At 40.5% G+C, this 27,082-nt stretch overlaps 1 protein-coding gene across 1 annotated transcript; it reads right to left on the reverse strand.

Annotated features, from left to right (window-relative positions):
• Positions 1-219: 219 nt before the first annotated feature.
• Positions 220-25,129, reverse strand: dsc2l (desmocollin 2 like). The gene is made up of 16 exons (XM_088918715.1): positions 24,895-25,129; positions 21,372-21,462; positions 19,958-20,160; positions 16,648-16,752; positions 16,296-16,448; positions 15,673-15,817; positions 14,992-15,146; positions 12,731-12,865; positions 11,911-12,096; positions 10,636-10,883; positions 8,938-9,080; positions 7,951-8,172; positions 7,208-7,429; positions 6,493-6,611; positions 3,738-4,031; positions 220-2,126 (listed from the first exon to the last, which is right to left on the reverse strand). Exons 1-16 carry the CDS (start codon positions 24,934-24,936, stop codon positions 1,929-1,931), a joined length of 2,661 nt encoding a protein of 886 aa, XP_088774841.1. The 5' UTR covers positions 24,937-25,129; the 3' UTR covers positions 220-1,928.
• Positions 25,130-27,082: the final 1,953 nt, after the last annotated feature.

Genomic DNA, 27,082 nt, shown 5'->3' on the forward strand with positions numbered 1-27,082 from the left:
CAGTAGCAACCTAGTAAGCATACTTCAGACAGTGCACAAGCATGTTAAGTGCTTGCATTCCTTGTACAGAAGTTCAAGCATGCTAATGATATGATGGTATCCCACTATGTGAAAATTAAGTCAAACTTACATGCAGCTCATGGGAAGTCTATGAAACCTGGAACTTTAAAATTGCAGATCAGACTGAAACTGAAGAGAAGAAGGAGATACTTCCAGGGGTGCGTTTCAAAACGTATTTTCATAAGAACAGCTCATACAAAAATGCAAGTTTAAAAATACAAAAATAACACTAGTAAAGCAAAAACAAATACAGGAAAAACTACACAGTTATGGTTAAAATGTTACAGTTCATTTCTTTATACAGCCAGATGTATAACCACAAAAGACATAAAAGAAAACAAGAAACTGTCTCAGCAGGCTGCTCCACATTGCCCACAACTGGAACCATTGCACACCACTTTGAAAAAATCTCCAAAGCTTCAATCACGGTTTTAAGCCTGCACAAGAGTTATGTGAAGAGATTAATTTCACTGGGTAGTATTACCTTAAAATTAGGTTATGTACTTAATCTGTGATAAGATTAAAATTCATGGTCCGTTTCTGAATGTTACTGCAAATTAGTCTGTACTTGAATCTGCAAACTTAGTCTGACTGTGGAGCAGCCTCCATTTGAGTAGAAATGGCAATCTTTATAATAACCTTTATAAATGATTAAACCTGCAGCCTTGAAAATTAGCTTACCATCTTCGAATTAATCTTTAACTCAACAAACTACATCCAGTAGAGTGTCCTCTCTCCTGGAGATCACTGAAAGGAAAAAAAAAGTGCTGCACGGACAAAGCTTTTCCCCCATGATTGTTTCAATTAAGCTTAGTAAGAAAGACACAACCGTTTCAGTGAGTTGCTAATAAACGTGACTTATGACAACAAACGTTTTATATTTTAACAGGGGCCAGTTGATCTTTTTTTGATCTTCATTTTCAGTTCTGTAATTGTTCTGCAATTTTCTTTTGTCTCATGTCAAAGTCCAGGCACAGTCCCATTTCCTCCCAGTGCTTAATTAGCTTATGAACAAAAACCTGAGAGTGGAACACCAGATAACCAGTTTTTTTCCCCATCTAGACATCACAGAAAAAAAACAACCTTTTGTTAATACTGTGAGGATCCCTCAATACCTTACTGTACATCTGGGATTATTGCAGTCTAGGAAAACAACTTCACAAGGAGCTGGTGTCCATCAGGCACAGTCCCCCTCCTCCACAGCATTCAGCTGGTATCTAGTGCAACAGTACGGATCAGAGGAAGAGCCCGAAACACAGGCTGTCCTACCATCGGCTCACACCATTCACCCTGCTCCTATTTACAAATTTACACTGCCTGCAGGATATAAAATGGGTTCCTTCTAAAATGACAGAAGTTGAGAAGCACAAGACCGTCACAAACAATTTTTACATTCATTAAAAATTACCAAAAAAAAGATAAAAAAATGTATCCACCTCTAAGTATCCAATAATATTGGTGAAGTAATGTAAATTCTAAACGCATTATAGTGTTATAAAAGTGACAAAGCCTGAACATTGATGTTAGCATTTTTCACTGTACTGTATATGGAGTGTACTGCTGAGCCTAAGAACATTTACTTACATTAGTAACACTGACGGTGTATGTACTCATTTCATTAGACAATCAGAGAGCCTGTAATTATAATACACTTACTAGCAACATGTAGGAAATCACCTCAGAATACACACACAAACCAGTACACCAGTGCTTAACATTGCAGAAATACCGCATCCAGCTCCCACACATCAAACCGACCGCAGATCAGCAGGACACGGTCATCGGAACAGGCAGAATTCCTTTAGCCCTGTTTACAGCATTTCTATGAGCCCAACGAAACCGATGTCAAAACTGCGTTATGAACACAATCACTTCTTAGCGCAAACCTCCGCCAGAGTTCTGAATTTCGGCCCCAGTGTGTTGAGAAAGTCGTATCCTTCGTCAACAGCCTGGTCGCTGCAGCAGCCCACGGATCCAGCCACCGAGCCCCTGCCTTCAAACTGATAGGAGTGAATGATGTCATCGGCGTAGCGGTCATCCTGCTCTGTCAAGAAGGAGTTCAGTTTCTGGAAAACAAAGAGTGTTACTGAGAAACATGCCCACACAGAGACAAGGGTGCTATTTCTCTAGTGGTGCCTGAAGGATATATGGTACAATGCTGTTCAGGATAAACGAGAAGTCAATAAGTCACCCTAGGTAAGAGGATGTGAAAAGAAGCTATTTCAGGTCACACAGGGGAATTAGTGTAGAAAAATGGCTGTTTAATATAATGATACACTGGCTGTACATGAAGTACATATTTGCTTGTTAAAAATACTAAAACATCCAATCTTGTCTCATAGAAATGCTTCACAAAAGAACATCACACTTATTCATTCCCACCCATATTGGCCTTGTAATTGAGGGACTGTGTAGCGTGCCTTTCACCCATCAAGAAAAAAATCATTTCAGCCGAGCTAAAGGTTTTGCAAATGCTTTCAAAATGAAATGTGTAAAAAAAGAAAAACAAAAAAAGATTAATGTTCTTGAATCCTGGCTTTCAATTTCTTCAGACGTCTACAATCATCGATAAAAGATGTGAAGGCCGTGTCATTATACTCCATTCTGCTACAATGAAAATGTTTAAAACCCATCTGAGGGGGGAGGAGAGTTCTTAATGTGTTCTTCATCACACCAACGAGACAGAAGAAAGTGACTGTCTCAGTATCCATTGCATGGCAGGGATGTGCCAGATATGTGATTTACTATACACGTTTCAAGCTTGGTTAAGATTTCAAACAGCGTATAATCCATCCATCCACATTGTGTGCACAGACGGAACTCCAAAGCCCTTATGACCTATAATGACTGAATTCCATCTAACACACTTCTTGTGACATTAAGCTCCGAGCTTTCTGATCAGATAGTTTTGTTGCATTGGAAGACGTCTGAAATGGAAATCCAATGGGTAAATTGATTCTTAAAATGTAAAGAGCTTTAGAAAAATATATAACAAGGATGTAACTGCTGAGTTGTGTGCAGATTGTCAGAAGACAGTTCGTCAGGACAGGATGTACTGTCTAGATGACCCAATTAGCCCAGTGCAACTGCTAAGCTTGGCAAAATATGTATTGGCGCTTCTTCTTTCGTTTCTGTTGTAAACGTTCTTGCCCTAAGGAAAGGGGAAGTATTAGATGGGGACTAAGTGCTGTATTTTCCGCTGCATTACAACATCTTTATAAAAAGCCTGTGCTGCCTGTAGCAAGTTGAGTCTCTGCTGCACTCAGCAGAGTGACAGCAGGGCTCCCAATATTGCAATATTGAAATAAAGACCTTACTCAGGTGAGAGCTCTCTCATGGCTTCCTTGATAGGTATATTTCCATGACGCGTCCCAGTTCTACAGGGGTTTGACTTTTTTTTAACGTATTAGATAACTTGGAATCACAGAGAATCTCACTATTAGAAGTCCCGTATTCTCCAATTTATATAGTACCGCAAGGTTTTATCAAAGCACAAAAACCACTGGCCTTCCTCTTAAGATTCATATCTTCAAAGACCCCAGACCAAGCAAAAGTGTGAATGTGCCACTTTTCCAGACTCACATTAACCGTTGTGAAATGGGACCAAGCTGTAGGAAAAATGCATCAAAGGCAGCGCGTCTCGGAAAAACCATTCCTTACCCGTCCCAGAGCCTCACCTTGCTAATGAACAAGCCGTTGGTTCTCCAGGTGTTGGTGTACTCGGCCAGTTCACCGTGGACTGCTCCTCCATACTGCTCCTCCAGCATGAGGTGGGAGGCATTGTAGTTCCCAGCGCCGCTGGGGTAAGCGCCGTTCAGAAACATGTTCCCGGACGTTTGGTAGGTACTCTGCATGGTGGAGAAATTGTTGGAATTCAAAGTTCCTCCCATCCCGCTGCCGTTGATGAAGACCTCCGGCCCCTTCTGATCCAGCCCGGCTCCGCTCACAGCCGGCCTCATGATGTTGGAACTCTGAGAGACAAAAGCAAAAAGGTTTGTAAATCGAGGGGGGAATTTTGCTGGACGGAATTTACACGGTTTTACAACCTGGAAAACAATCATTTGCACGCTTAGTTTGACAAGGTACAGCTAGAGCACAAGGCGTTGAAACAAGGTGACCTTCTGATTCACTTTCAAAACTGCATTAACTATCAGAAACTTCAGAAACCTCAGGAGTGCTGTGCTGGTCACCAGGTACTACAGCTCCCATCCACTCAACTATTCTATTCCCCTCACATCACGTTCTGTTTTATAGTAAATCTTACAAACCAGTAACATCATCTTGCCGGGTTTCTAGTCTTTCACAGGCCTTTTCACATACAACTCTGTGAAAGTGGTAGAAGAAAGAGACAGAGCTGTCCTGCCGCAAGGTATAAGAAGAGGAAGACCTACAGAGACACCATTACCGAACTCCACATCTGATCCGCAATTCTCACATTCTCTTAACGAGATGATCATGGGTCCTGCAGAAACGTAAGCATGACCTAGGGGATACCAATGAGAATCTGAGACTGTAAATATTGCTTTCACGTGGCTGGGCAGCTTGTTCCACACTCCCACCACCCTTTGCATAAAGAAGTGCCTCCCGTTGCCCATTTTAAAAGTACTTCCAATTTCGTTATTCTGACGAAGCCCGTCAAAAAGAAATTCATTACAAACAAATGACTTAAAAAACGAGTACAGTGAACTGCAGGCAGATGAACTAGTGCTTTTTTTAATGCGTTGTTTAGGTAATAGATGGCAAACAGGTGCAACTGTTTTGGTATCAAAATGTTTCAGGCAAAAGCAACACGGACTCTGCCTGCATTTGGGACTCTGTAAACAGGTTGAGTTTTCCCACTTTTTATGTGAACAATGAAATCCAACATCAAATATTTCCTCAATCTCACAAAATTCCCCTTTTGAAACAGAAGGCTCCCCTTTTTTAAAATAGAAAACCCATTTTCTGGAAAAGGAGTTTCCTTTTCAATAGTGGTAGTGGAGCATGACACGCTCAGGAAACTTGGCAGAAAACGCAAGCCTGGTGGAAACGAGGCAGACAGTGCATTATGATGAATACAGCTTGGCAGCTCTGCTCTGAGACGTCTCCGCGGCTCTAACACTGGTGCTTGAGGCACAGCAAGAGCAGGGAAATATAAAAGAACATCTTTGTACATCAGGGTGGACTGAACAGGCCAGCTAGGCCCTCTCCGTTTCCAGTAGGGAGCTGTGTCAGCATGCATAAGCTGCAAAGGAACATGAAAAGGTTTATTCCATGCTGAAAGGAGAAGGGAAAAAAGAGACACAATGTTTCGGCTGTGGAGCCTTCTTCAGGTGTAACATCTGTAACAGGCTCCTGAAGATCCTGAAGAAGGCTTGGCAGCCGAAACGTTGTGACTTTTCTCTTCAGCATGGGATACACTTTTATTTTCCTCACTTTCTTTTATTTTTCTCATCTTCTTCTAAGGCATGGTACCGCGGTGTGAAGAAAGCCTGTGCAATACTTCGAAAGATCGCGCACAACATGATGTAGAAAGTAGTGGAGGGACTAACTGGTAGGACTGCCAGCGAGAGTAACAGGGTGATATTGCCTGGGACAGTCTGTCCCCGGCGTTGTTCTGACAAGGAAAGGAAACTACTAAGTGAAACTCCAAAAACACACGTCTCATTTTTCAAACCTGCCTTGAAAAACCTGTCTTGTCCCAGATAACATGTTTTGAAACATACAACACTCACTACTACAAAACATCATATTATCTACCAAGTACACGTGGACTCCTAACGTTATGTTAAACATAACAAAAGTGTTCCTATGGTAATGGTAATGTTACACAGGCAACAGACACAAAGCCCAGCACTTCCGAATTCCCACTGCTCTTGTATTTAAGTACCTGTTGCTGACTATTTGCAAAGCACTCTTTATTATTTAATCTGGTTGATCCCCCTGAGCATGTCGACATGCAATCAACAGATGGAAGGTCACTGATAACATGTTTTCTGTGTATACTGCCCTGTGCCTTTGAAAGTCAACAGCTAAATGAAGAGTTTCGCCTGCTTCTAATCAAAGAAACGAGACACTCTGACACACAGAAATGGGGAATGTCTACTACACTCGAGAAAAGGTGAGCGTTACAAACCTGATGGAGAACACAGAGATGTCAAAGGTCTGTCACATTTTCTTCTCTGCAATCACTAAGTAGTGAAAACCTCATGAAGCAGCTGAAATCAGTTGCCATACAGACATTTCTTAGTGGCTTTTCGTTAATTAGACAGTTATTTAGTGGCTTACGCATTAGTGACTGATTGCGTCCATTAGTTTGAACTGGTTGGACTCTTAGGGCTTAGTATTTAACTGAACTCTACCGACGTCATCTGCGTTCGCTAGCGGAAGTTGGAGGACAGGGCTTATAGGTCCTATCTGCAAAACTACACTCATATCAAGGCTCACACCCACCATGACCTCTTCGCCCGGTGCCTCGGTATTGGACTTCAGGAGCATGCCGTCGGTCGCGTCACTGGCATCAATGTACACCTTCTCTCTCTTCGTTCCGCATGCAAAAACCAGGAAGACGCCTACATTTCACAACACAAAACGGAAAAATTGTTATCTTGCCACGACACTCAAGGTGTACAATTGCATCTCCAAGACTGAACATTTCTGCTCGATACCTGAGTTCATGTTCAAGACTATCAGGGTTTTGTTTCGAATCATGCCAGTGCATGTTTCCCTCTATATCTACTGTAACTTTCTGTGTTTTTACTCTCTGTCGTACCCGTGAGTCGAGTACAGTTGTGTTTTTACTCTCTGTCGTACCCTTGAGTCCATTACAGTTGTGTTTTTACTCTCTGTCGTACCCGTGAGTCCATTACAGTTGTGTTTTTACTCTCTGTCGTACCCGTGAGTCGAGTACAGTTGTGTTTTTACTCTCTGTCGTACCCGTGAGTCGAGTACAGTTGTGTTTTTACTCTCTGTCGTACCCGTGAGTCCATTACAGTTGTGTTTTTACTCTCTGTCGCACCCGTGAGTCCATTACAGTTGTGTTTTTACTCTCTGTCGCACCCGTGAGTCGAGTACAGTTGTGTTTTTACTCTCTGTCGTACCCGCGAGTCCATTACAGTTGTGTTTTTACTCTCTGTCGTACCCGTGAGTCGAGTACAGTTGTACTTACACAGGAGAAGTAGTAGAGCCAAGGACAACAGCATGGCCAGGATTCCCCACGTGCCGAATGCAGCCGAGCTCTGTTGTGCCAGACACTGTCCATCAAGACACTTGCAAATCCTGACGGTCACGCTCTGCTCTTTCCCAATGTTCTGAAGATCGCTGATAATTAAAGGTACAGTGTACGTTCCCCTGGGCAGCTCGTGTACCGCTTCAAGTACAACGGAGGTTGCTAAGAGAGAATTTCACACAAAGTCAAATGAGAGCAAAACACAAGCTTTCGTCAAAGCTGATGAAACGTTATCCACGGACAGGCGTCACTGCTGAAAGTAAAGGTGGACAAGAAAAGTTGCTAGTAAAAAAATAACTTTTCTGCTATCTCACATTTTTAAATGGAAACAGATCGTCCTTCTGTCCATTTTCCAACAGCTTCTTCAAAATTAGGGTCATGGGGGAGCCAGAGCCTATCCCAGCAAGCAATGGCTGCAAGGCAGGGTACTGACAGAGCAGGATGCCAGTCTATCACAGGGCACACCGAGACACGGACCCAGGCACACTCACACCCAACACCAGGGCTAATTTTCCCAGGAGCCAATTAACCTACCAGCATGTTTTTTGGACTGTGGGAGGAAACCGGAATGGAAACGGATCATAAAAAAAATATAAACGATACATTTTGTACAAGTGTTTACAAAACGAAAATTGACATTGTAATTTGACCACGCACTCCTAAATTTCAGAATCACTGTATACCTTCATGGTCTTTTAGCCTCCATTTTTCATCTTGTCCTTGAGCCAAGGTAAAAGTAAAAGGTGCGGAAAACGGATCCTCATCGTTGTCCTGGGCTACTACCTTCACAGAGCCCGGCTTCCCCGGCTGCTCGCAGATTATTAAATCTTTGGAAGTGACTTCTGGAAAGTTATCATTGACGTCGTCTATGTAAAGGATGACAGTCCCAGTGGCCGACTTGGAGCCTACAACAATTTAAAACAAAGTTAGTTTCTGCACCCTCATTTGTGAAAGGATTTAAACAAAGAAATAGTTGAACGGTTTTAAAAGTCTAATGGGAGTAACCAAGAACATTTTTTTAAATAGATGGCATAATTAAAATTGAATGGTTTTACCAAAATTCTTAAAAGTGAAATATAAATTGATCCGATATGAATTCAGTTTTAAGACCTGTTAAAGCATACCAAGGCATCTGGAAAAAAAATGTAATTGCCGGCTTATAACAAACGTTGTAAGCCTCTAGTTTAGCTCCATTCTGTAACATTACCGATACCAAAAGCAGTTGAAATAAAGACGCTGACAACCCAAACATCAAATAGATCAACTCTATGAACAGCAGCAGAAATAAAAGACTAAGATTTGCAGCTGGATGAAAACCAGGAATACTGGAGAAACTGAACCAGAACATTAAGAGCGGAGTAGGAATGTGTATTTTCACAGCCCAGTCCAGTCCACCAGTCTCCGGATCTCCAGGTCAAGCAAGCTTTTACAAAAAAAAGTTGATGACAGTTGATGATTTCAGCTAAAACTGAAAACGCATCATTTTTAACCCCTGTAGATATCAGCTAGACCACCGCAAATGAGTCCTAAACTGTAGAAGTACAGGTAAAAACAAAATAGGGATGCAGAAGCCCATTCCTACTCTCTATTAATGTCACAACTGCCATCAATTGTGTATAAATAATCTGCCAAAAATTATTTGGATACCATAGTAAGTAAACGTAACTTACTCTGGTCAACAGCACGCACAGTAATGTTATACTTGTTATCCTTCACAAACGATGACTCTCGGTCTATTACGTTAGCAACCTTGAGCTCTCCAGTGGTTTCGCCGACATCAATCCATGATGCAGGATCCGACACTTCGTAGTACCTAAGGAGTCAAATAAAATGATCAGAATTTTCCCCGCTTTTGGTAGGAAGTGACAGCTCCTGGGTAGAGAGACTGCGGTCTTGAACTTTCTCCATGTGTAGAAATGGTTTGTAACCTCTTCCCGGCTGAGATTTCCACACACCTGTCAGGTGAAGTCCAACCTCACATTTCTGGATATAGGGAGGTTGCCTTCCAAACCCAGCCCCCAAGATCTATCTAATTATTCACACAGACCCAATTCTAATTATTCCATTCATGGAGCTAATGAAACAAGAAACTCATTCGATTGCTGTGGCACTGTTCAAACACAATGAATCCGAATTCACCTAGGCAATACAAACTCCATCCACTGTACTTAAATATCTCTGTAAAACCTTACAAAAACTTTGATTCTTTGCCACAAAGACTTGATGTGGCTCTGCTACCAGACATTGATTCAATTTCCCAAATTTGTATTCTTTATTCTTCTAAGATCATACATCCAAAAAGTGACAGTTTTCATGCTCCACACATAGTGAGAAGATACACACAGAAATGTCTACTATAGCCTGGAACCTGAGTCTCAACATCAGAGGAGCATTACAGAACACGGACTGAACAAAGTTGTTTATATGTACTGTGAGATATTAATAACACGTGCCACGAATGTTACTGCTTTACATACTGTAGCAACAATCTGTTCCAAGACAACAGTATCGAAACGTTTTTTGTAAGCATCAAGCAATACAGTTTGAAATCATGCAATTCACCTTATCTTCTAGCACGTTCTGATATGGTGCAGACATACCCTGGACTCCATGAATTCTGAACTGCTAGTAAATTAAACAAGGACTGCATTTCTCAGTTGTTAAAGGTGTTAATTATAATCTTGCCCATCAGATTCAGAACTTAATGTGAAAATGTATAACATCATGTGTTACACCTATTATTTTGAAAAGAAAGCTACAAGCACGTCAACATACTTAAATATATTCTTACAGTATATGGAAAAAGGAAAACCAATTACTGATGTTTGCATTTTTGCAATGCTGCAAGCGTGGTTACATAGAACTATTAAACATGTTAGTTTCTTTTGTTGAAAACGACAGCTTAAGAATTCCTCGATTTCTACACAAAAACTCCCATGAAAACATCTATCCATGATTGGAACGCACACGAAACTTAATCAGTCAAAATTAAGAACATCTGAGGGCATATCTAAGTACAATACACCATAAAATATCTTTAATGAGGCTTAACATGTTAAATATCAAGATAAAGTATATTTCCCATTGCAAAACCTAAACTAGCTATATACAGCTGTTTTTTACTGGTTAAATTGTTCTAGTCCTGTGTGTTGGACTTTTAGAGTATATTTTTTAAAAACATCTAGGCTAATTTACTGCTCAAGAGTAGTAATCTTAATAAGTTGCTACGACACTGAAGAAAACTAAGGGAGGATTAGATGTAGGCATGACTGCATTTAACATTTCTTTAATGAAAGCACTAGAAATGTCAGTTTTATCATTGACATGAAATGTTCGTGTTAAGATTCAATGGAGCAGAACAAACTTACTTTATGCCACTGCTCGTTTTAGTTTCTGGGTCAGTGGCTGTGTACCTCCCAATAAGTGTACCATTGGTCAGGTTCTCTTTAACTCTGATGAACATGTTTGGAGACGAGAACTCGGGACCCTCATCCACGTTGACCACATTGACGTCTACAGGAATGGAGGCCCAGGGGGCCGTAGTGCCAACGAGTTTGGCTTCATTCTGAGCTGACACCTCCAACTTCAGATTAGGGGTTTTCTCATAATCCAGAGCCTAAAGGTGAACAAGAAACCAGCATTTAAAAATCAGTGTTTTAACTTGTCAATTCTATATAGTTCCTCTAAATCAAGTTTTGTTTTGTATTGCTATTTTCAGATCCGCACTTCAGGTTTTCCCATATGACAGCACAGCAGACCAAACATTCTCATGGCTTGTAGTTTAGTATTTTGTAAACGCACCACACCCAAAATATTACCAGCTAACACGCTTCATCGACAGTCACATACACACTTAATGAGCAGAACCCATGAAACTTTGTGCTTTTTCAAAACATGCTACATTTGTTAATTCATCCTGAGAAAGATAATGATACAAGGACTGCATTTCGTAAACAGTTTGGGCATCTTATTCAAATTTTTTGAATACTGAAGTGTGTTCCTGAAGAAATGTGGTTATGTCAGCCAGAGAAAAGTGCTTGATATGTTGTACTCAGTACAACAGAAGCTAAATTAATCTTGCTATGTGGAAATCTGGAAATCACGATGAGCAACCAGTGTACATTCTTCAGACTCACGCTATAAAAAGCCTGCGAGACATGTTCACTCAGTTCTTGCTAATGACCTTAGTGTTAACATTTCCAGTGTGGGCTTTCTGCTTTGGCTGCTTCTACTGTCAACTGTGCCAGATTAGCACAGCCTTGTCCCTATCTTACATGCTGCTCCAAATAAAACACAGAACCGTGTGACAATCTCTTGCACAGAGTGACCTTCATTTGAAAAGAATTTGATTTCTACACATCCGTCGTATAACAAGATCGCTTATGCACCACATTACAATGGTATCTCTGCCTGTATTTTAATAATCCAAGTGGAGCACATTGCGATTCCTTGTTTGACCAGCAGTGACAGTTGAACGTTTTCCATTCATGACTGTTATTATGCTTTAACTTATTTGCACTTTTAATATTTAAACTTTTAATTCTAATTACTTCCATTTCTGTAAATCATCATCAGTAATGTGTTTAGGAAATACACAAAAAATACCTATACAGTATATATATATAAAACTGTGAAATACTAACCTTTGAAACATATAAAAGTGCCTCATTTGTTTCAGGGTCTGTTTCTATTCTAAAATTCCTATTTTCATTGCCTTCTGTGATGAAGTACTTTGCGTTCCAGTTGGGAGTCTTCTTTAAATCCTTGTCATCCACCGGTATACGAAGAAGTAGAACATCGTTCTTATTTTCTTCAATTTTCACATTATACTGTCAAAAAAAGAAGAATGAAAAAAAAATTAATGATCGATTAATCTGAATGGATTCAAAGTCTTAAAAGGTCTATTTTCTGCATGCTTACACAACTGTACTACAACTGATAATATCAGAATGGATAATTAGCCATTATAAAGTTTCAGTTGTGAGTAAACATGTGAAAACATGCAGTATAAATGTTTCCACAGAGCTTACTAGTGGCAAGACCCGGGCTCTTACGATCCCACACTTTAAGCTAGTACCCTTGTCGGCTGATCTGCTCCGAGCCCATAGGTTTTCCAGTATTTATATTCTGTAAAGCAGCAAAAGATTACAGGAGAAAAAAAAATAGTGTGCCACAATACAAGTTATTTTCTGAATGATTTAAAAAGCAATGTGTGTTTGGAAGCAGGCGCTTGTGTTGAGGTTTAGCTCGAAAAGGTTCAGAGTCGAATGGGCTCTGACAGCATCTTAAACACAAAGCATATTGTCTATTGGATTCAACGTTCATAAAAGTCAGCTTCAGGCAGAGGAGAAAAAAAAACACACCAGAAATGTAAAAAGGTGTGTTCAGTGGTGCAAATAGTTACAACGAAAATCAAGAGACATTTCAGACTAAGGCGCACAAAGGAAGAAACCCGGAACTTACAGAACTCTGCTGGAATGTCGGTGGATTGTCGTTTATGTCATCCAAGACGACAGTAGCAGTTGCTGTACTGAACAGGCCGTTCGGCTGCCCATCCATATCGCGGACCTCCAGTATGATTTCATATTTGTCTTTTACCTGAAATACAAAGTTCCATCTGAACAAAGCACAGAGTACCGATTCTCCTCCGGTACTGGTGGCACAGAGAATTAGGGGCAGGAAATCCACTATTAAAAATTTGCTACTTTCCTATCTAGTGAGTGATAGTGAGTGGGTAACTAACCTACAGGAGGTCTGTGGAAAGTTATTTGATTTCTTTTAAGACCCGTATGCCTCCAAGGCGATTGAAGCATGACAAGATGAGGGATGGATTCACTATTCTGCATCTTCCATAGTGAAACTGCACAAGGTGCTCCTTGCTGGTGCATCGACTTCCCAGGAGCGCGGTCGTGAAAGCCACACGGTGCTCGCTCTGGACGTGGCTGTGGGCAGGGAGGAGCCCGGTACCTCGGGCGTCGCTTCACCGCCTGCGCAGGAGAAGGATCTCCGCGGGACGTAAACCAGAATGCAGCCTGCCTGCTTGTGTGGAAGGGTCCCCCGCTGATGGTGGCATTTGGCAGGGATGATGAATGACACCGCACCTTACTCCGGAAACGCACTCGGTTCAAACAAGCGGATTCACGTTTCCACACTGGTGACTGCAAAGTAAAGGTAGTGACCCCTTCATGCCACGGCCCTGCGATGAGTCAATTACAGTCTTCGAGATTCGCCAGACCCAGCCTGCACAAAGCTTGTGCCATCACTGATATAGATTCCAATGTCAGCAGCCTATACGAATCCGAATGCCTGCAGGAGTGATTTGGTCAGCTTTGCTAAGTGGAGGCGTTTGGCAAGTTGCAATGGTCTGCGATTCTTATTCTCTTCAGCTGAAGATGAAAAATGTTTCGAAAACCTGGCCTTTGCCGACACATCCATTTATGCACGTTCTCGGGTTTTTTTTTTACAGCCTTATTTGTAAGGAACTCGAACGGCCTCTTCATACTTTCCTTTCACGCAAAAAAAAAAATCTATTTTAACCAGAAACCTTTGGTCCTCTACTGGACAGGATTGGATCACATTTAGGAATTCCAATTCAGATTAGAAAGAGAAGCAGAATTTTTATTGCCACACAACAATAATTAGGGGGATTTGCTTAGGGTACAGCAAGAGAACACTGATGGAGCAGACGTACAGTAAAACACATGCAATCAAAGACAAGCAAAACACAATCACAAGCATACTGTATGTAAACATTAACCTTATGATTGTATTTCTGCATGCATGAGATCTTGCTGACAAAGACAAAAGTGTCAAACAAACGGCACTATTATCACAGCAAGGTCCTATTTGACATGCACTCCTAATGCCCTCTTAATTTACAGTATATACTCTTAATGCACACACTCTTAGAAGATTAGGTAAGCCTTAAGGTTAAATCCTGGATCATTCTACAATATACGGAGCCAGTTATTCAAATAAAACCTTACATCTGAGAAAAAGACTGCAATTAAGTCACACTGGACTGTCAGTGTAACAGTACTGTCAGTACTTAAAGGGGAACTACAGTCCTAATTTCTCAGACTGGTTTTTACATCTTACTAACAAAATAAATTCATCGATGCTATGGAATATGTACTAATTTCAAATTAAGCACAGAATCGTAAACTTTGTGAAAGTCAGGTAAGTCGCCATGTTGTTGCAAACTTTCATTTGAGGTCCCACAAATTGCAACGTGATGCAGCCCTTCCTGCTCACTAGTCTCCGTAATGACTCATGTACTGTGATGTACGAGAGAGTAAGTACGGGTTGTGCAGCTAACAATTCACCGCAGAAATGTTCCAACGTGATCTGCACGCAGAGTTAATAAGTAAGTTAAAAGTTTGCAAAACCGTCTCAAAATTGAGAACGCTATTTCTGTTGGATTTAAGATGTATTCACAAGCCTGCTTGTTTACAGTGTCACAGCACCACATCACGGCACTGTAGGTTTCACTGCCTCGTTCTGAATCTCAGAACATGGCATGAGCACACCTGGACAATTTAATCTATTTTGCAATGTAAATTGGATGTTTTAAAAGTGACTGTGTACATCTAAGTTTTATTGTGGTTTGAAATGCAGATTCTTTCTAACCCCGAGATACACAAATAGTGTTACAGTTCCCCTTTACATCAAGCAAACTGGTGAAACAAGGAAAAAGAGTAAAGAGAACCCAGGGGGAAACTCACCTCTCTGTCAAGGGAATTGGACCTGGTGGAGAGGAGTCCGCCTGAGGGATCGATGGCAAACAGGTCACCCCCAGAAAGGAGTTTGTATCTTAACTTGGTGTGAGGCGTGTTCGGCTCATCTCTGTCAGTAGCATTTGCTCTTCCCACTGAAGTTCCTACATTTTAAAATGTATAAAAAAAACAAGACAAACATGGCTCATTGTTTCATTGTTCGGACTACTACATCCTGAACACCATCCATATCAAATGAAATCCAAGATTCATTAAATTGTTGATGTTTGCAAAGAAATACTAGTGCACTAGTTTACTTGGAGCGCAACAACGCCCAGAAAATGACTATCAGCATTTTACTGGATAATAAAATATAACATTCAGCAGTTGTCTCCACATACTTCACACCAGCTTACTTCTTTTGCAGTAAGTACTCCATAAAATGATCTAATTACTATTCTCTGTACGTAAATTATTTTCAAAATGCTGCTTAGACAAATGTATATGACTAGGACTTTACAGCTTATAAATATTTGAAGTATACCGTTTCCAACCAAACCTTTCTGTAAACAGTTTATCCAATCATTATGCCAATACATTATGCAGTTTTCCCTATTATGTACAGACATCTATTTACACGACGGGTCTATTTACAGTATATACATATAAATGTATGAATACCATTCTTACCAGAAGAGCAATGCTCAAGAACGGAATATGTAAGCGGGCTGGCGAACACAGGTGCGTTGTCATTGACATCCTCAACTTTTACAGTGACAGGAAGTGGCTGATCCGTTTCCTGATGAGTGCTTACACTAAATACCCGTGCTGTAAACTGAAGACACACAACACATCTTTATGAAATGGATTTCCAGTCATTTAACGCTTGGATTTTTAACTTCAGTGTCATGAAAGCAAACATGTCTCTGACAAGACGTATACCACTGTGTTTGTGTACTGCATCGCACTATTTTTTTTTTAAATTAACAGCCTCTCATTTGTGATGCCCAAGCCCCAGACGTTTTCCGGTTAGCCTAGCCCCAAGCTTGCCATGACTCCTGTATGATCCACGTGCTTCTGATTAGGGAAACCACCAGCCTCTATAAGTTACTCTTTGGATATCCTCTTCCTAATTCACTGCATACTCATTCTGTTGTTCCGTGTGATGTTTTGTCTGTTTTATCACTTTAATATGATTTAAAATCATATAATTCAATATTTTTTTCCCCATCAATAAAGTGGTATAATTATTAGAGCAATTTTGTCCCGGTCATTCCTCTCAAAATAAAACTGTAAATGGATGGAATACTTACAACATACTCGGCTTTTTCCTCCCGGTCCACAGACCTGTGCACCTTTAGAAGTCCGTTCGGCTCCACACTGAACAAACCGACAGGTGCCTGATCCACTCCAGGCCCGAAGATCCTGTAGTAAACTTTGTGCTCCTGGGCGCTATCGGATCCAATCTGTTATTTTAAAATGGACAGGGAAAATGGGAGGATTTTAATTTCAACCTCGTAACGATGACAAAAAGACTTTCAAATAACAAACACAACTAAACAAGTGACAATAACTCAACTGTGTGAGGGACTCTTTTTAACTAACTTGTATTATACATAATTACATACAATAAAATAACATGTTTTATCATCATGGATTGGTTACCATTTCAATGTTTTTTGGGAATGGAGGCACGTCGTTTTCTTTTATGCTGAAGGGCAGGGGACTCCATCGTCTTTTAGTGCGCCTTAGGGTTTTGTTGCTGGGTACCTTCAAAATGAAAGAGAACAGCAGCTCTTTAAAAACACAAAGGAACCAATGTTGTCATCTGGGAATCTTCCAGCCTAGGATGAAATTAACTGAGGAGCTAGCAGAAGCAGAAAATATTTCTTTTTTAAGTTTTAAGTAATAACAAATAAGGCAAAGAATTGACTGTCCCTTCGGGATCTAATCTGGCAACATGTACAGTAGTTCAATTCTTTGCCACAACAGAGTCCAGTTCTGATGTCCCTAGCCTGTTCTGCTATCAGTACAAGATCTGTAACCATCTGTATTCCACACACAATAGCTACTATGTTTCTACTGATAAACCTGAACTAGTTACAAGAAGAAAAAAATCAATCTGGTTCCACCCCTGTGCTCAAATATGGTTTCTTCGGGCTATTTTTGCAAGTCTATGAAACGCTCTTATAATGGAATAGCTAAAGGCAAAGAAAGGAGACACAATATTTTGGCTTCGGAGCATTCTTCAGGTGTGAAGAAGCACAAAACACGACAAAATGTTGTGTCACTTCTCTTTTCGGCATGGAATAAACCTTTGCCTCTTCCTTTGCAGCCTACGCAGGCTGACACCGCTACCTAATTCACTTTTTTATGCTAACTTGGTGATAAACAGTGTTAATTTAATTTAGTCAACGTAAATGCTGATGAAAATGTTCGTCAGCGACCTGTTTTTCAATGTAATTAACGAAGACGAAACGCTCACGTACTGTAAGTAATCCGCCAGGACGAAGACTACACTGCTTTGTATCTTTTGTTTGAGTGCAATAAGACGAGACGGAATGACCCGTTTGAAACTCATACTGAAATGAGACTTGTCACATGAGGTTCGCCGTTTGCACAGTCCCTTTCTGTCTGGCCTGTAGCGGGCTGGCTGTGACGGACATACTGCAATTCTAGGGCCGCTACAGGGCGAGAGTCCGAAGTACTGGCGTTTGCCGTTTTCTCTGCTCTCTCGTTCTCCGACTGTCCCTCATCTCCAGCCGGTCTTTTCGCACACGTCATGTCACGAATTCTAACACAACGCGAATACGCCGTACTAATTGGATTAAATGTTTAAACTGGAGCACCTGGTTTAGAAAAACAAAAGCCACGAAGATGCAAGAAATGCTTGTGCTCCTCCGTGCTTTCAGCTAGAACAAAAAGAACTGGCGGTACTTTAAATAGAACGAGCAAACCAGAAAAACCTACTGTAAAACAATACTGAAAAGAATCATAAAATACATTATAAATTGAAAACTGCAAAAAAGATGAAGCACCGTCTGAGACGCAGTACCCCAGACACTTTTGCATTAACACGTGCGTTTTTTTATATTGGAGCCAGTCAACAAACTAACAAACTAAAAAAAAACTGGCAATTTTATAGTTTGCGTATTAGGAATTCACTATTTTTTTCCTCTTGGCTAGAGATTAATGTATAAGAAGTAAGTTACTCTTTTAAAATGCTACATGCACTGCATTTCAGCTTCGCAATGGCGCTCTGTTAGAAATGTGATTCTTGTTCATGTTTTATTTTCAAAATGCGAAGCAGCACATATAATAGCAATCGGAAAAAAATGTTCTTTAATTACATGTAGTTTGCTTATAGCGCTGGGTGTTCAGGGAGAAGGTGTGATCGTAGCGCCAACATCTTATAACGCGTGCAGGCATTTATTTCTCATTTACTCGTTTCTTCAGAAGAGGGCGTGTGGAGCGAAAATGCTAACAGACCCGAAGCACAGGACTGTCGACAGTGTTAGCATGATAGTGGCACGACGTCATTAGCACACAGACTTTATATTACTTCTCCTGTCCGGTGGTAATAGTTTCTCATGCAGCAATTCCCCTATAGTTATTGCAAAGTCAGTATTGGCAGGAGCCTCTGCTGAATACATCTGCAATAATATTGCCTAGAAACTATGAAAAAAAAGTTACTTTGAAAAAAGTACTCTAGCTATACAAAAAAAACTATCTAAAACTAAAGAATTATGATGAACAGTGCCAAAATAGATTTTCTTAGGAGAGATTCGTATGATATCTCTTTATATACTAAGATTGTTTATTATGGTTAATTATGAATTATTACACATTTTTTAAATTGTATTTGATATTTGACCTTTCCGGGGATCAATACACTTAGAGATTGTGTAACAAAGTCTTACGCTTTTCGACAGAATCTTATCAGATGTGTTAAATGTTTTCTTAGAAAGACATTTTATAATACCTTTATACCTTTTATTAGACAAATACATCAAACTGCTGGACTAAAATTTGACAAAAAAACTAGTTCTATTTTAGTAGACTAAAAGTAAGACTAGTTATTGTCAAAATGTAGTCGACTAAACTAAATTAAAAGCAGGTGACTAGAAAGTGACTATGACTAATAGACACTTTAGTCAACTTGACTAAGACTATGACTAAATCAAAACTGGTGACTCAATTGACATTGGTGATAAAGTAATAAAAATGTCATGAAGTATAATGCTGTATTAACATTTCATTTAAAAAAGCACAGCAAAGGCAAAAAATCTTACAAACCAGACAAAATGGTTCATGTTTAATTTAATTCAGACTGTCAAAAGATAGTTTGTAGCCGATGTCAGTTCTGAATTAGGAGGCAAAGGTGTAAAATGCTCAAACTAAATATGTTAAGTTCCAGAATAATTATGAAAATGAATTAATAACATAAAAAGCACTGCGCATTTTGTGATGCATACACATCAGTTTACACTACATTTTGTGCTGGTACTGACCAGCTTCTTGTTGTCAAATCGTCAGAAACAGTTAATCACATTTCTAAACAAAAAGAAATACAGTAAATGGCACCCAAGCAGTGACCACAAACTCAAGTACCTAAAAGATACAACTGACTTTTATTCCATTAACTGAAAACTGCTTCACCCAAACACTGAGAACGGAGAGGACAGTTAAGTTTTTGCCTCCTCTGGGACAAGGCAGTCATGCAGCATTTTACCACAATTTAAATGATTAATATCCTTCATTTCTACCTCTCCTAAAGGGCTTTCCACTGAAATGAATTGGGAAAAACCAGAACCATGGTTTAGGTGCCTAGATCAGGCCCATAAATCCGGGATTATTTTAATCCAGCCCAGTTTGCCTTTGGCCATTCAGTAGAAATCTGAAAACCATTTCCGTCAGATCCACAGCACACATTCCTCCATTCAGCGGCACTGGTTTCAGACACCGCGCAGCCTACCTCCTGGGGTTCCGCAGACAGTGTGACGTACACGTTCCCCTTCTGTCCCGGTTCCTGGCCCTCAACACGGATCAGGAAGGCCCTCCCTTCGGAGGGGATCCTGGTGTTCTGAAGAGCGCTTATGGTCCCGTCCACCTGAACCGCAAAGTCCAGGTCGCTCGTCGTCAAGCGCAGCTCCTTGTTAACACACCGCCCCAAGTCAACTGAAGGTGTGAAAGAAAGGGGGGAGGAGAGATGGACAGCGCCTTTTAATTTTATCGCCTGCCAAAATAAAATCGATGAAACACCCAGGAGACAAGGGACAGCCTCAGGTACAGATCTGTTCATCAATAATGGATAGGGAGGTGGATAGGGCCCATCCTACTTTAATTACAGCAACAATCATCTTCACAAAAGCAAGAGAGTAACTCACAACCATAACCTTCGACCTTTTATGGCCAGGTACGGTATTTGCATAAGATATCTGTAGGGAACGTTTCCAGTTTGGTTTTTTTAAGACGTGGAAATGTTCCACAGCAGCTGTACTCCAGAAAGCTGCACGGTTGCCATCAAGTCGTTAAGAAAACGTATTTATCTTCTCGACACGCAAGATGCCGAAAAGGACATTTTGCTGCGGATTTCACCCACAATGTATAAAGGCCCCCATTGCTAGCGGTAACAGCTGCAAATATGCGAGGTTTCAGTCCCGTAATGGAGCGGTAAATATCCAGTCAGTCCCAGCTGTCAGAGGTCATGCTGGTTATCTTATCACTCTGCTATCATCCTCCTCCCACAATATTTCAATGGAGTTATAATCTGTCAGCCTGGAACGCCGATACATCGAAATCGGCTGTTCCTCACCCATGATCCACACCCCTGGGGCACATGCTTGACACCGAAACATGAATGGTTACCGTCACATAGAGCACTTTTTGAAACTTTCTCATCTTACACAACGATTCCCAATGGAGGGAAGAAGAGTTGAAAGTTTTATCGTCCGCAGACGTCTCACTGAACGAACTGCGGTGAAATGCCAGCCCTGGGCATTCTGGCAGTTCCCTCCATGATTTCAAAATGAACGTTTCTCTGCACACCAGCTTCCCAAACGGCTGCACACTCTATTTGCAGTCCTGTGATCGGAGGTCAAATCCGCAGCAAGCCTTCAGCTTTAAAAACAGACTCAGAGTCCCCATACTGCTGTTGGAGGAGTTAAATACAGTGAAAGTCTTTTCATTTCCTAGTATTCCTTTAAATTATATAAAGGAGAGATGTAGCTGTAAGAAACCATTCTAGTTTTTAAATATAATAATCTGGTAAAAGCTAGTTTTATATTTGGCAAAGAAGCAGCAATTCTTCCGCACTGCCCAACCTGTTAATTATTAACAGTTCTCAAAATAAAGATGCAGAATAATTTTCTGCCAAATTATTTTATTACCTTTAGAGACGATATATCCCGTCTTTATTTCCTCGGGCACTGTTGCATGTAGGGTAGCTGGAAGGCAATGATCCGCAGACACAGCAACCACCTACAGAAAGGTTAGGTTCGAAAACATTATTTAATAAATCCATTTCATGAATTTGCAGGGGCTTTCAACAACTGTGTTCTTTAAGGCAAGAACCTTCCAAGCAAAACGGTGCACAAGTTAAGTGCTTAAAGCGCTCTTTTACATCGCAATCCTAGAATCACTGGAACAAATACAAGAAAAGGTGATGCTTTGGAAGTATTACCAAAGAAGGACAAAGGGATAGAAGGTTTTTTCCTGACCAATGGAAATCTATTCTAGAAAACCTGCTCTCATATGAATTCTCAAACTGTATCACACTACCAGATGTAAATGCATGCTAGATACTAATGAATTAGTAGACTTCTAGAATGAGTAGTGGCACAGTCACAAATGACAGCACAGAAGCACAAACTGCAACAGGAAAAGAGGATCCTCCAGTGTTATTAGTAGCAAAACCCATCCCGAAAGGTTTACTTTAAGTAGCAGCAGTGACGAATTGAGTGATAGGCATGGCAGCCCTCACAATTTATACGAGAGGTACGACTTTCATGAGCTACGCAAAGGGGTTCAAAATGATCATGGCGATTTCCAGCACACACTGAACTAATTCTACTTCATATCGACTGCTTTCTACGTGACGGAAAAATAGGTGTAACTCACATTCTTCCTAGGAGGTACAACGTTACGCTGTATTAAAATCCTTAATTTGCCTTCGGCGATTATGATTACGATTTGTGCAGCCTGCCTTTAATCAGGGCAACGGACTGGGTTCTGATTAAATCCTGCTGCCAGTGTGAAATGCCCGTCACTGGACAGGGCAAGCCTGGAGCAATGACTCACTCAGGGGTGCAGACATCTAAGCGAGGTGAAGAGTTTGAGGTGGCAACCTTTTCCAGCTAAGCCAGCAGCAGCCTTGTTGGACAAAGGATGAGATCATGTCATCCTGCAGACAGGAGGCAATCTCATTCCTGACTCAGCACACTGTATACATTGTATATTCACACAGGCGTTTTTCTGAAAGCATTATTTTGAGCTTATTGTCATTATGCAGCCCCACTTTTACTTTCCAAGAACATAAAGGTTACAAAAAGAAATGTGATTTTGTCTAGGGCTTTGGGTTACTAGAACCTACACTAACTGATTCTAGCGTCTCTTCCAGTCCTTTCCCGGAGTAAGGAAAGTTCCTCAAGAACACGGCCCCACAGCAGTTCCACGTTCGCACAAGCCTTTGTGTGAAACACGTGCACTGACGCTCAATTTCCACTCTTTTCTCATTTGCGAGCGGCGATCAAGGGCACCGGTTTCCATGAAAACACTGCACACTTTGTAGAAAACACCACTGCCACAGACGGGAGGGAAAATGGATCTCTCCGACGTACTAAGAGGAATGTAATCCTAGTTCCTTTGTTGTAATGCGAGCTGCTGGATCGAAGAAGTCGGGCGTTCAACGTTTGCTGTGAGCTTCTGGGTCACCCGACGCGAACCCCGCCGCACATACAGTACAGCACGTGGCCTGTAGCCCTCACTGCTAGCTCCCTTGCCCAAGACTCTCACATTCCAGGTCAGAAACAGGCTGCCATCCTCGCCGTCAGGACGTCTGATGCCCTCCTCAGAATGTGGAAGCGCTTGTCGAGAAAATACGCCTAAAAACCCAGGGCAGCAAGTATCTCTGTGTACCAAGGAAGGACTCCTGAGAGCCGCTTGAAGACTTTCAGTGAAACACCGTGATCTCAAAACCAAATTTACAGCTTACATCATGACGAACTCCCAAACTGAGATTTTAAAGTCACGTAAATGCCTTTGCTAGCGTACCCTCTCATTCGAGCTGTACAAAAGCTAAGGGATCCTTAAAATAAAATAAAAAAAGTGATCCTTAAAATGGCCTAGGCTACATACTACAGTGGTGTTCATGACACTAATTCCCTTCCATTCCTGCTAAAAAAGTTTGAATATTTCAAATCATAGGTCTTTCACTAGCACATTAGTGAGCACACTAGCACATTCACATTAGCCAAGCAACTTCAAAATTTCCCTAATGTCCATTTTCATTCTTCCTTACATCTTTAGACTGCTTCTCCTGATGAGGGTTACCGTTTTCTCACAAATATACACACAAACGGTACATTTTTATTTCTGTGGGTGGTCAAGAACAAAACAACGGCAATTTCTAATGTTACAATTTTCACAAAAGAAACAATAGAAGTTTTCTTTTGGTTGCACATCTTTAAAAAATTAGTTGCCTTATAGGCACCCGCAAACCAAGACAATGAACATACAGGCAAGAGGTTCACTTTGTTAAATGCAAATTTAAACAAAATTGTAGCAACAACTTCTTTTACCATATGAAAAATGAGAAGTTTAAAAAAATCAGAAAGCAAATATAGATACATTCCCATGTCACTGAAAAGGTGTTTAATAAAAATTTTCATTCATAAATTAACAAGACAAGTTTTTAAATACACACTCCCAGTTGAATTACTTCAGGCTATGTACTGAACAGATCTACGGCTTTCTGAAGAACAGTTACAACATCTGCAAGCCTAGAATATTCTGTGCAATACCTAGACACCCATCGCCATTGAATGTATGCGTAAATAGTGTGAATTAAACGTGCACAACTCTTGTAGTGATGTACTGTAGGGATTTAGTTAGCCAAGCAGGAAACCTTATAAGCTTTCATACCTTTCACTATAGACTATAGACTATAGACTATAGTACAGTACCAACTTCCACGCGGTTTCTATTTCTCTGCTTCAGTGATAGATCTCATGACTTCATACTTTGAAAATACTGGCCTTATAGAAAAAACACTAATATATACACCATCTTGGCGCATTAGAGAAAAGGCAGATTTTAAAATCTTAATATTGAAAAATATATTAAATAAATATGAAATACTCTAGGATTAACAGAACTCCACACACACATCAATACGTTCCTATACAAAAAATGTCCTTCATTTCCAGTCACAAAAATATCAATATAGTTTCCTTGAATATTCCGTTAAAATCATTTATAGGTTTCGCAAAACCCTTTTCTTCTCCAGGAAAACACTTCAAGAGAACCGACGTTTCACTCTAACGATTAAGTATACTGTATAAAATGAGCCTATTTATCTCAGCACAGTCCGTAAATTTATCATGCAGAAAGCGTACAGTAGATGATGATCCTATAGAATAGATTAATTAACTCGAATATACAAGTGTTTTCCCGTGTCGGCGCAGAATCTATTCACCGCGTTTAATTAGTTGTACTGTATACTCGCACACTGCGAGATTAACTCTGCAATTTAAGGACTAGCACTAAACGAATACATAGATGAGAAATATCCGCAATATTTCGATTTAAGTGACTGTAAATGCATCCTGCCATCATCTTTCGCTCTACCACACCGCCTATGACACACAACTTTAGTTTCGGTCGTAACAGATCAACAATACAAAAAGTTCTTACCGTGAAAGAGAACCAGACATAGAAACGCGCCAGTGGGACCATTTTTTAAAAATATATATAAATCAATTTTTTGTCTGGTTTGCAAAACAATAAGGCAAAAAAAAAAAACAACTCGCTTTTGATCGCACCAGAGCACGAAACGCGTATTCTGCGAACTGACCAGGTACCGGGTTGCTCCGCACTGGGTGGGGACAAGCCGAAGGGAGGCGGCTCGGTCCTTTCTCTGTCCGCACGCAGGGTGGGTGCTCGCTCCACCCAGGCGACTGGGAACAGACCTGCCTACCTGGCCCGCACGTCAGCCGGGCTGCCGGCGTCGCCCGGTTTCGCGGACCTCCGCCCTCACAGTCACCCTGGAGAAGAGATTTCACCTGCGGGTTTTTATCTTGAGGTGATTATTAGTTGGTGGGCATGATAAAATACACTCTTTGTTGGGGTTTTTTCTTTTCTCGTTGCTACTCATTTAAGCGAAAGTGCTGATTTTTTTGGGGGGGAGGGCTGAATTCATAGCACTTTAACCACCATTTTATGTACGGTATTCTCCTTAAAACAATAAAACACTGAGGCTGTAGCGTTTCATTTACTGTACATCTTTTAGAATTACAACTTAAAATACAAAAATACAAGTACAAAATATTCTATTTTAAACACATAATTAAATATATCATTTTATTTATATATTATTTTAGTTTATTTAAGGTATAATAATATATCATTATATATTAAATACAAAAAACGTTTCAAGACATTTTAGACAATAGGTACTGATATTTTCTTTTCGTTACAATAACACTAAACATAAAAGCGTGAAATTACAAACGACACCATTTTGCCAATCCAGCTCGTTTAAATTCTAGTAGCTAACTGATCAGACGATTTTTCAAACAGCTGTTTTTTTTTTGAAGGAATGACATATTCGCTTCAACAACATTGTTACGGTACAATGTGGTCATCTCACACTAACTCTAGAGTTTTTTTGTGTTTAAGGTGACTCTCGTCTACAGTTTTAAACCGACTTCCACGTAGTTTACACTTGTGTTTGCCGGTTCTTTTTGTCAGTGTCGATCCTGAAGAACTCCACCGGGTTGGCTTTGTCAGTGCCTTTGTCGATTTTTTTTTCTCGACAAAGAAAAGGCGCGACATACCTGTGGACACAGGTACGCAAACTCAAACACGTTTGGCCATAATGCCGGGGTCATGCCGCACACAGCTTGCATAAAATCCTCGTGATGACGCGGGGAGCAAACAGAAACAGCAGTGCCGCTGAAGAATATTCAATGATGCGATAAAATAAAGAAAAATTAAATATTTCAGCCTTTAATTATATATCCCAACATTCTGCTGGCCTTTTTACTGTTTTCCCACATTGTCTAGAAAAAATAGACACTGAAGTATTCATAGTTTGCGTCTTGAATCTCTTCATTTATATCTACTGCAGTTTGTTTTTTTACTCGAATTGGGCCTAACTTATTATATTTGCCTCAAGTCCTTTGCAGCTTCTAATGGCTTTGTAAGTAGTGAAACAACAAAAGGCAAAGAAAATGTTAGGCTGTTCCGTGTAAAAGCACAGAATCGAAATCCCAAAGTGGTTTGTCAGAATTGGACAATGCACTAGCAATCTTTACAGTGCTATCAAAATCTGGTCCCAGTGTAGAATAAACACGTTGCTGCTCTGGAATCAGTCTAGAGCAGCGCGGCCAGACATATCCCAATGCGTAGTGGAATGTTTAAGCCTTTAAAGTCTTGAACACAGAAGATTATGAGGGGACCCCATCCAAGTACAGTATTTAAAATCCTAAAAGGCCCTGACAAAGCCAGCCCAGTGAACTTCTTCATTATCAGCAGTGAAACACAAACCAGGGGACACAAGTGAAAACTATTCAGAAGGCTGTCGGAGAACAGGAGGCACTTCTTTACACAAAGGGCTGTGGGAGTATGGAACACGCAGCCTAGCCATGTCATTGAACATGATCCTGGTTTCTCTCAAGAACTATTTTACTACTAACGTCCAAACAGGTTAGATCGGACAAATAACCTCCTTTTGTTTTGAAACCTTATGTGTTAAACCTCGTGTGTTTTGAAATCTAACTGTGTGTGTTAAGTTTCCTTTTTTATATAATTTGACAACAATGGCTCTAAAACAGATCCCGCCAGTGCTAATTCCATAGCCCCAGTTTGAGTATTCAGAACC

The sequence above is a fragment of the Atractosteus spatula genome, chromosome 6 (genome assembly GCF_055471065.1).
Source record: "Atractosteus spatula isolate fAtrSpa1 chromosome 6, fAtrSpa1.hap1, whole genome shotgun sequence".
NCBI classification, from domain to species: domain Eukaryota; kingdom Metazoa; phylum Chordata; class Actinopteri; order Semionotiformes; family Lepisosteidae; genus Atractosteus; species Atractosteus spatula.